The following is a 9,342-nucleotide window of genomic DNA, read 5'->3' as shown; positions in this document are numbered from 1 at the left end:
TCAGCGTTGTCCGAGTCAGAACGAGCTGCGACGACAGCAGCCGGACGCCGTCGAGCACAAGGACGGGGCCGTATCTGGACTCCTCGTACCCGGCGGTCGTCGGCACATACTGCGACCCACCAACCGTCGCGTGCAGCGACGAGTCCGCCAGCAGAACCCGCGACTTTGGCGGCAGCGTACCCTGCAGCACTATCGTGCCCTCCGTCAACGTCACGTTCGTCATGTTGACGACGGCGCGGGGCATCAGGTGCACCCTACCCTCGTCTAAGCCCACAATCCGCAGCTGCGCGCCGCCGGCAAGTACGCAGTGGCGCAGCGTCACGTTCAGCAGGCCAGCGAATGGGTCCATCGGGCCCAGCTCCACCGTCACGGTGATCGGCCCGCTGAACACCACTGAGTCGAAGCACACCGTCGCCTGGCCACCCCCAACCGCCATGGACTCCGTCAGCGTCACGCCACGCACACAGCCCTGCGCGCTACTGCCACCCTGCATCCGGAAAGGCATGGCGCGCGCCGTGGGCATCCAGGCACCCGCGGCAACGAGCGCCAGCACCACGAGCAGCGCCACAGGCACAGACGCAACGGTCCCGCGCTGCATGCGGTGCCGGTTGCGGCAACACCCACGCGCCGCAGTCCACATCCACTGAGCCAAGCAGAGATCGCCCGGGCCGCCGTGGCCTGTCAAACTTGCCTCGCTAACCGTACCTCCGGTTTGGCGCATAAATTCCTACAAATGATAAACCAAAAGAAACAAATTCGCTAAATGAGTCCCCTCCACTTCCTACTATTACCACTCCTATAATTAAACCTTAATAATATTAATGAATAGTTTTGGTTGTCAACACTGAGCGTCTCTTCCTGCGCAGTCAAAAAGAGGGAAGAGGCAGCAGAAACAGCAGCTAAGCATTGTGGCACGCAGAGGCACCCCGCCACAGAGACGCCCCGCACCAGCGGTGCCCCCGTCCTCCCAGCGGCTCACACAGCTCCACTCACCCACCGCACAAATGGGGAAAAAGCCGGGCAAAGAGCCATCCGACCACCGGCACCGCTCCTGCGTCCGAATGGCTCCACCACATAACTATACCGATGCCGTGGAAGACATGCAAGGGCTGATGCAGACCCGCCTGGTTGCGCCGCGACCGCCAGTCGTCGAGCGCGTCGGAGGGGGGAAGGGGTCGTCAGTTGCCAGTAGTCAAGGCGTCCGTTCTCACTCACGTTGGTCGGCATTGCAGAACAAACAGCGGCATCATGCGCACACAGCGCCCACAGGCGAGGCAGGGAAAACGCGACACGGCGGCAGCAGTCAGACACAAGGAACAAAAGGGGCCCGCATCAACTGTACGGTCCCACTGACTCATAAATGTCCTGTTTGCAGTCACGCAGCTGCCGCGCCGTGCCTCTGTGTGTGTGTGTCGGAGACCGTGGGAGGGGAAAGAGAGGAAAGAGGCTGTGCTGCCTTCATTGATCTTGGTTGGTTGTGGCACCGGTGAGGTCATCTCGGCAGATCGCCTGTAGCAAAGACGTTAGATGTAATCACTGGGCACAGGTGGCCGGAGAGTGAGGCTGCCGGGGGCTGCCTCTTTGAAGCGCTACAGTTGCCGACGGCAACTGAAGCACGTTGTCGCACGCCTTGTTCTGCGTGGCAATGCCACGCAGTTAGAAAGTGGTAGACACACGCGGTGAATGGGCACACCCGAATCCGCTGCACGTTGCCAGCCGTCCCCCGCTACGCCTCCACTTTGTGGATGGGTGGGGCAGCAACCTGCATCCGCCTCAGCAAGGAAAGATGTGAGGACTCAGCGTAGGGCACAAGGGAAAGGTGCAGTGGAGGAGGCACACCGACGCGCGCCAGAGGTATTTGAGCACAAACAGGGGAGAGGAAACGCAGGGGGCGCAGGAACTCATCACCGTAGCGGGGAGGAGAGTGAGGTCGCCACGGGGGGAGGACACCAGGCAAGGCAGTCAGGCCGGCACCCGCAAAGCAAATGTGTATGCCATCACAGGCAGCACCGCAGTGTCTCCAACGACCAGCGGAAGACAAAGTCGAACGTCCCGGAGACGCAGGTGCCGGCGGGGGGGGCGGACGACGGCGCGACACGGGTCGCTCTCGCATGCGAATCGTCCAGCTGCTCGTTGCTGCACACGGCCGGGGCACCCTGCACGTTCGCAACAGTGATGTGTGGATGGGCGTTTTTGCATGGGCACTCGCACTCGATCGCCGTCCATTCGCGTCTGACACAACGAACGTCGGCGTGAGCTGAATGAACGCATCACGCAACCTCACCAGCTGCTGCTGCTGCACCGGGTCCTTGCAGCCGCCACCTCCAATGTACAGTGTCGTCAGATGGAAGACCGCCTGCACCTACTTGCCATCCAGCATCTCCGGCGGCACCAGCCCGAGAACCTGCTTGGACAACGCAAACTGAATCGCAGCGTGCCCCACGGGGCGGGGACAAAGACGAGAAAAGACTCATAGGTGCTCGCCACCCTCAACGCGGCTGCCATATCGAGTGCCTGGAATTCCGGCATGTCGGCCGTACCATGCGGGGAGAGTTCCTCCCACACGCACCACACGACGGTGGCCGTGTCGCCTGCCACTTTGACTTCGATGAACAGGCCTTCTGTTGGTGGGCGGCACTGCATCGCACAGCCCCGCGGTATGCTGCGCACGCCCCACCCCTAGCCTTCGTCCGCTCTGAAAGTGCGGTGGGCATAAGCACGGCAGCAGACTCAGTCGAAGCAGACAGCTACCAGCGCTTCCGTGCCACCGGGGTGTGACCATGCCACCGTCACGGTGATCAACCAAGACAGGCGTGGCGTAGTCGTCGCGCGCACCAATCGCGTCAAGAAACTGCCGCCTTCCGCAGGCCTCGTCCTGGTTGACCCAGCACGGCGAAAGACCGGCCCGTCGCAGCAGCGTGTACAGGGCGCAGGAGAATGTGGACTGGCCGCAACCCTGCGAGCCAACGCAAACGACAACGTCCGAGCCGCTGGTGGCGACGTCGCCAGCGGACGGCTCATAGTGAGCCACCAGGGATCGCTGGTGCGCATCGACGGCGGCGCATATCCTGCAGCCCGCCGAGATCCCCGTCCGTGCCGCTTGCCGCCATGTCACACGCGGCCACACCGCAAACTGCACGAGGAAGCCGCGATGTGTCGTCTCCCAGTCGCCAAGGCACTGACGCACCTCCTTCGGCAGCCCAGCGAGCCTCTTCGCAACCCTCGAGCGGAGTGCCGCGCCGCTTAGACAGTGCCTCGCGATGGTCTCTTGCGCCGCCCGCTCCATTGCGAATGCGTGTGACCGAGGTCTCCACGTCCGCACCACAAACCCCCGCCCCACGGCAGCCGTACATCACTGCGCCCTTGCAGCTGAGATGGCGCGCAACCTCGTCTTGCAAGACCGCGTATTCGCCTGACGCCAGCTCCACCGCCGATTGGGGCGTCACAGCGTTAAGGCCTAAGGACTGCAGCGCCTTCATGCTGCTCGCGGGGTCGACGCGGAGGCCGCCTCGCGGTGAGTAAGCGCATGGAACCCTAGTGTCTCGCAGGGCCCGTGATCGACGAGGTGCCCAGACTCCCGCAGAATGGCCGCAAAGCATGCGGTGTACCCCGGGGTGCTCAAGCAGTCGTGTAGGGCGGCGGCCGCCCCCCACTGGCAGCGCACGCAACGTGTCCCGCCAGACGCACACCACGCGCTCTGGCACCGCGGCGCGCCATGAGACGCCCGCACCGCCACCCCAGAGGGCGAGATCCTCCTCCGGCACAGCAAAGCGCACCAACATGTGCACCTCATCGGTGCCTACCAACCAATAGGGCGCGCCATCGTGCGCAAAGGCAGCCACGTGGCCGCTCTCCCCATCGAACGCCTCAAGTGCCACCGCCGCAACAGGCGTCCCACGAACCACACCGTACGACTGGTCAAAGTCACCAAACTTCCGAGGGCCCAAAACAGCCGCCACCAACTGAGGCGGGCGCTGCTGCCCGGGCACCGCAACCGAGACGCGTGCCCGGCCGCAGGGAACATGATCCCACAACATGCCGTTCGCACGGTACACCGCGTCGTTGCAGACAACGACCGTGCGCTCTACCACAATGAAGTAGACCCCAGCGAGTGTGTGGCAAGTGGTCCGCACACGCACTCTACTGCTGTGCGGAAATGCATTGCGAAACGCGGACCGAGTACAACTCTCCTGCACCCCCACTTGGACCCGTGCAGCGGCGTCAGCGGCGGCAGAACTGTCTGCGTGGCCGCCGCTCCCTACGCCACGCACCCCGCCATTCTTGTGGCGCTGCGTCGCACCCCGCCTCTCTTGAAAAAAGTTGCGGCCGCACCGCCCACAGCGCGCGTCACTGCGGTGCAGCCCCGACTCCGCGCAGCCCCACGTCTCCCAGTAAACATTCGTGCGAACCAATTATTGTACAAACGCACGGGGAGGCAAAATCCGTCATCGCCGTGCAGTCCGGTAGAGGCAACAGCAAAGGAGCGGGAACCACAACACACGACACGCCCCCCACCCGCAGATGTTACTTTTTCTTCTTCCTTTCTCCAACACGCCTCTGAGTCAGCCCCACCACCCGCTTCGTCGCCCTCTTTTGCCGACATCCACAGGATCATCTTGCAGATACCGAGGAAGTGCTCCACAGCCGCATCCATAACGTTGCCCCACCGCACCTACCACTCAGATAAGACGTGCCCGTACAACGACATCCACGGCAAGGTCCTTGACCGCGGCGCTGTGCAGCCCACCCCTGCCATACTTCGCTGCCACCTCCGCGTCAATATCGTCGCCCGGCAGAAAACCCGAATGAACTGATACACCACATCTGCGTGCCGGTTGGCGCCCTTCCCACGCATGTCCTCCAACGTGCCACCCCCACCAGAGAAGGCCCTGCACATCTTCCGGTGCACCTCCGGCTCCGTGTCGTGGAGCGTGATGACGCCATTCGCCTCCGCGCTGCTGCCCATCTTGAACCACAGCTCCTTCAGTGCGGGGGCTGGGCACTTCATACGCGAAGTGCCACGTTGCGTGTCAGGAGGAAAAATGGGTCCTGATCGATTGCGCAAGAAACAACACACTGCAGCAGTCGCTCCTCGGCTGGCCACCGCAGCACCCATGGGAAGGCGCCGCCAAAACATGGCGCGGCCTGCACCGCTGGAAAGGCCGGCTTCCCCACATTGCCACTGTTCCTCAGGTCAAACGTATTCTTAACAGCACTCAGAGTCAGCATGCGCCGCACCCGCATAACAGTTGGGTCCATGTCCCCCGTGTACGCCGTGTTGCGGAATACAAACGTCTTGCAGGGGCCGAAGCCAAAGGCGATGATGTCCTTTATGTTCTCCACCGCCAACTCACTCGCCCTCGCCCCGCCGACGGGAATGTCGCGGAAAAAATACTTCTCATCGTCGGCTATCTGAACTACCAGCGAAAGACCAAGCGCATCCTGCAGGTACCGCGTGAGGACAAACGGCGTGGCGTGGCCAATGTGCATCGACCGCGCGGTGTGCCCCCGTCGTGAAGGACGCACGCACGCTCCCGAGGGTGCCTCCAAAGTCTCTGTGAGAAAAGACAATGCCGCGGAGAAAGAAGTGGTGTAAATGCCTTTGGCTCTTCCACAGCACTGATTGCCTGCGCTCGCCCCGCCCTTTCGGGTGTAGGCTCCCCGCCGCTGCACAGTGGGGGGGACAGACCCCTGCGGCTATCGGCACACCGCACCTCCGCAAGCAAACTGCGACGCCGTGCGGTGATGCGGCGGCAATTGAGTCATGCAACGGCATATCCGAGAGAGAAAAACAAAACCTCTGCAGGGTTCCTTCTCTCACCCCACTCCGGTCTGTATGTATAGCCGTGAGCGTGAACCACGCAAGCCCCCGGCACCAACTGGCTTCCAACGGCAAGCACGCGAAGCGGAAAGAAGCCCACTATGGCAGCAACGCCACATGGGCCCTTTTCTCGCCCGTGCACCGGCGCAGGAGTATGACATCTCACTTATCTCTCTTTCCCTACCTTTCTCTCCCTCGATCCCACTCTCGGATGCCCAATTTGTCTGCGAGGAAACGTGGAACGTCGACAGCGCTCTGTTTCCGCCCTGCTTCACCCACCCGGTCTCGACTGCACCGTCACCGCTGAGACCCGATCAAATCCTTCTCGCTGAAGCACCTTCACCTTTTGCGACAGCCCCTCGTGTGTTGCGGCGTTCTCCGCGTAATGCAAGGAGACGACCTCGTCGTTGATGACAGTTGTGAACGGCGGAGCGTCGCTCTCCGTCTGACGCAGCTCCCCACCCCAAGACTGCGGAGCCACGAGGCTGTAACGAAGACAACCATTGGCTGCATATCTATGTTGTACCGTTGACAATCCCGTCGCATATGCAAGCTGAAAGGCACACCGTACCGACGACTAGCCGCGCTGAAAAAAAGGGTGGGGGCATGTCTCACGTGCCACCTTCTCCGAATCCTCCAGCTGCGCCGCATTGTAAAGCATGAAGAGATCCGTCTCTGCTGCACCCGAGACGGGCGGTGAGCTTGTGTGTGGCCGCCTCATGATGAGAATCCCACACACACCCTGAAAAGGCTGCATCGCCGTACTGAGAATAGCTGCCTCTTCCTCGGTGATCCAGCGCTGCAGTGTGTACTGTACATACGTGAAATCTAACTGAAGCGCGCGCTAAATGTGCCGTGAGTGCGGCCGTCCTGCAGCGCTGAGCGGCACGTCACGCCACTCCGGCCACCTTTCCTCTCCACCCTTCAGCAAAGACGGGAATGCCCCATCCGGGGTGCCGGTCTGCTCGAGGTTGTACCGTGTGACGGGTTGCACCATCGTAGGGACCTCCACCCCCGCCTCACCCTCCTTCACGGTGCGGCCGCAGCGCGCCAGAGCCGCCCCCGTTGCCCACACAGAAGACCAAAACTGTCGTGCCGCGGCCACGTCGCACAGCCGCTGCGCCACCTCCCCCTCGTACAGCGTCCCGCGAAGATTCACCGGTTTGTAGAAGGGAGCCACCTCACCCCTCGCAGCACCGTCTGCCGCTGCGGTGGACGCCGCCTCCTTCGGGGGCGTCTCAGCTTGTGGCGCAAAAGCCACCACCGCCTCGCCACGTGCCCCACGCTCTGTTTCCGGCACCACGGCCCCACACGCCGCAGTCACCCCCAACGTTTTGTCCTGGGTCTCTCTCATGGCTGCAAAGACGGCCGAATGCGGCCGTGACGAAGACGCCGCCCGCAGCAGCGAGAAGGCAACAATGGCAGAGAAACGAATCTTTCCGGTGGCAAGCATCGCCCCCGCCGCCGCTGCTGCTGCTGCTTCCATCCCTCCTCCTCCCTGACTGTGCTTGTGTGGCTGGCTGCAGGGTTGTCCGCGTGCTTCGTCGCTTGTCACGGTTGGGAGAAGGAAAAAAAGAGAAGTGTTTGGCGCTGCTGCCGACACGGAGACGAGAAGGCGGGCTCGTGACGCACAAAACTCAAGGCAACGTCAAGGATGGAAGACGTACCAGAAGAAAAGGAGTGAGGCAGAGGTAGATATATGGAGATAGATGGAGAGATCAAGGCCCCAACCATCCCCCGCTGGGCCGTCAGCGAACACCCCTCCCAGGAGAACGCACCGCAGTGACTACCTTTCTTTCTCCCTTTTTTCTCTCTCCTCGTTGTGCTTTCTGATTTCCTCCTCATCCCCCTTATCGGTGCTGCTGCGTAGCACTCACGTCTGTTTTTTTTTTTTGTGCGTCCCGCGACTTTCACCACCTGCGCAGACAACAGGCGCCGTGCCACCGTCACCTCCGCAGCCACATCTGCACCGGGCAGTGGTCGCTCCCCATCACGTGCGGCATCGTGAAGCAGTCCACGACACGGTGGGCCAGCGCGGCGGAGACAACGAAGTAGTCCAGGCGCCATCCAAGGCCCCGGGCCCGGCCGTTGATGCGCGCGGACCAGAAGGTGAAAACAGGTGCCGCCCGTGGGTAGAGCTCACGGAAGGTGTCCACCGCATTCGTCACACGCAGCGTCTGCCGGAACGAGGCCCGCTCCTCGGGCGTGAAACCACTGCACTTCTGCATCGCCTTGAAGGTGCCAGCGAAGTAGCGGTCGTAGTCACGCTCGGCGACGTTCAGGTCGCCTGTCCAAATGAACCCTGCGAGTGGCGCTGTGCCGTCCGCCCGCGTGGCGGCTTTGCAGGAACGCCCCAAGGCGCACAGGTGCTGCCGGATCTTCACATCAAACGTCTGACAACGGTACGTGAGGCGCTCCAGCGCCATACCACTGTTGGGGATGTATGTGTTTACTAGCGCCAGCGCAAAGGCGTCGTTGCCCTTGCCTTGTGTACCAAAGTACGTGGTAATCACACGCCCCTCATCGTCACCGTCACTCTGACCGACATTCCGCGGGGTGCTCAGGGTAGCAAACCCCTTCACACTAACCGCCCTCCAGGCCGCGTCCGCCGTGGCCTTGATGTACGTGCGCGTGCCAGAGTACCCCTTCTTTGCGCGGCAGGCGTGGTCGACGAAGCGGTACCCTGGCGCCTCGCCCAGCTTCGCGTTCTGTGGGTCCTCCGGATTCAGCTTCGTCTCCTGCAGGCACAACGCGTCAGGTTGCTCCTCCTCGAGCAGACGCTGAATGGCCTGGCCATCCTTCCGAAGCAGCCCGCGCAGGCCGGCAACGTTCCACGTGATGAACTTCAGCATCTGTGTGCCGTCGAAGTCCTGCGGCACCGTCCGGCGCTTGAACGGCTCCACTTGGCTCCAAATGCTTTGCTCCGTCCTCTTCGCGTTGTCGCCCTCCGCCGGCGAGGCTGTAGCAAGGGCGGCGTCATCGGCGGGCAACGACGGCGTCGGCGTCCGGCTGCGGGTGAAGCGCCGGGTGGGTTTCTTCGGCGGTGTGGCGGGTGGGGACAGACTCCGTGTCCGCTTCACCGCCCCCGCAGCCAACGGCTTCTCCTCTCTGGGGATCGACGGCATAACACACTCGGGACACGTCTGCACGGCAGGCGGGCAGCGACCAAACGACGCGCGCAGAAGCGGCAGAAAATAAAAACAAAAGAAGAAAAGGAGCAAACAAACAAAAAGTTGTACACGCATAGCGGCACTGCTGTCACGGGCGGAAGTAGCCACCTGCGCCTTTTGCTCTTCAGGCATAGCCCGTTCCGCATGGGCCTCAAGGCCGGCCCACCGAAGAAGCGCGTCCCCCACACTTATCTTGGCCCTACAAAACCCTATTCCTGTCCTCGTGCAATATAAACTCCCCCCCTGCAGTTTGCCTCCTGCACAGTTGAAATCGCGCTAACACACATTTTTTCCATCACCCCAATTATCCCCCCAAACACACACACATACACATACACATATACATATACA

At 62.0% G+C, this 9,342-nt stretch overlaps 9 protein-coding genes across 9 annotated transcripts, besides 1 other annotated feature; 1 reads left to right on the top strand and 8 right to left on the bottom strand.

Moving 5' to 3' along the window:
- TraAM80_05668 (dispersed protein family protein 1 (DGF-1)) lies at window positions 1-721 on the bottom strand (the record flags this gene model as incomplete). The annotated part of the gene is made up of 1 exon (XM_029382541.1): window positions 1-721. A coding segment is annotated over one exon (721 nt), but the record flags the coding sequence as incomplete, so codon positions are not given.
- A 962-nt stretch (window positions 722-1,683) lies between these two features.
- Window positions 1,684-2,256, top strand: TraAM80_05667 (uncharacterized protein; the record flags this gene model as incomplete). The annotated part of the gene is made up of 1 exon (XM_029382540.1): window positions 1,684-2,256. The coding sequence occupies one exon, from the start codon at window positions 1,684-1,686 to the stop codon at window positions 2,254-2,256; it is 573 nt and encodes a 190-aa protein (XP_029237630.1).
- Window positions 2,257-2,340: 84 nt separating this feature from the next.
- TraAM80_05666 (uncharacterized protein) lies at window positions 2,341-2,643 on the bottom strand (the record flags this gene model as incomplete). Its single annotated transcript, XM_029382539.1, has 1 exon — window positions 2,341-2,643. One exon carries the CDS (start codon window positions 2,641-2,643, stop codon window positions 2,341-2,343), a length of 303 nt encoding a protein of 100 aa, XP_029237629.1.
- A 374-nt stretch (window positions 2,644-3,017) lies between these two features.
- Window positions 3,018-4,037, bottom strand: TraAM80_05665 (dynein heavy chain, cytosolic; the record flags this gene model as incomplete). The annotated part of the gene is made up of 1 exon (XM_029382538.1): window positions 3,018-4,037. The coding sequence occupies one exon, from the start codon at window positions 4,035-4,037 to the stop codon at window positions 3,018-3,020; it is 1,020 nt and encodes a 339-aa protein (XP_029237628.1).
- A 221-nt stretch (window positions 4,038-4,258) lies between these two features.
- TraAM80_05664 (uncharacterized protein) lies at window positions 4,259-4,654 on the bottom strand (the record flags this gene model as incomplete). The annotated part of the gene is made up of 1 exon (XM_029382537.1): window positions 4,259-4,654. The coding sequence occupies one exon, from the start codon at window positions 4,652-4,654 to the stop codon at window positions 4,259-4,261; it is 396 nt and encodes a 131-aa protein (XP_029237627.1).
- Window positions 4,655-4,672: 18 nt separating this feature from the next.
- Window positions 4,673-5,008, bottom strand: TraAM80_05663 (tryptophanyl-tRNA synthetase; the record flags this gene model as incomplete). Its single annotated transcript, XM_029382536.1, has 1 exon — window positions 4,673-5,008. One exon carries the CDS (start codon window positions 5,006-5,008, stop codon window positions 4,673-4,675), a length of 336 nt encoding a protein of 111 aa, XP_029237626.1.
- On the bottom strand, window positions 5,005-5,490 carry TraAM80_05662 (tryptophanyl-tRNA synthetase; the record flags this gene model as incomplete). The annotated part of the gene is made up of 1 exon (XM_029382535.1): window positions 5,005-5,490. One exon carries the CDS (start codon window positions 5,488-5,490, stop codon window positions 5,005-5,007), a length of 486 nt encoding a protein of 161 aa, XP_029237625.1.
- Window positions 5,491-6,665: 1,175 nt separating this feature from the next.
- Window positions 6,666-7,307, bottom strand: TraAM80_05661 (uncharacterized protein; the record flags this gene model as incomplete). The annotated part of the gene is made up of 1 exon (XM_029382534.1): window positions 6,666-7,307. The coding sequence occupies one exon, from the start codon at window positions 7,305-7,307 to the stop codon at window positions 6,666-6,668; it is 642 nt and encodes a 213-aa protein (XP_029237624.1).
- Window positions 7,308-7,767: 460 nt separating this feature from the next.
- TraAM80_05660 (apurinic/apyrimidinic endonuclease) lies at window positions 7,768-9,123 on the bottom strand (the record flags this gene model as incomplete). The annotated part of the gene is made up of 1 exon (XM_029382533.1): window positions 7,768-9,123. The coding sequence occupies one exon, from the start codon at window positions 9,121-9,123 to the stop codon at window positions 7,768-7,770; it is 1,356 nt and encodes a 451-aa protein (XP_029237623.1).
- Window positions 9,124-9,304: 181 nt separating this feature from the next.
- Window positions 9,305-9,342: a microsatellite.

The sequence above is a fragment of the Trypanosoma rangeli genome, assembly GCF_003719475.1.
Source record: "Trypanosoma rangeli strain AM80 chromosome Unknown Tra_15.4_contig_00189, whole genome shotgun sequence".
Lineage (NCBI taxonomy): Eukaryota > Euglenozoa > Kinetoplastea > Trypanosomatida > Trypanosomatidae > Trypanosoma > Trypanosoma rangeli.
The sequence above is the reverse complement of the archived record's forward strand: the minus strand, read 5'-3'. Positions and strand labels throughout refer to the sequence as shown.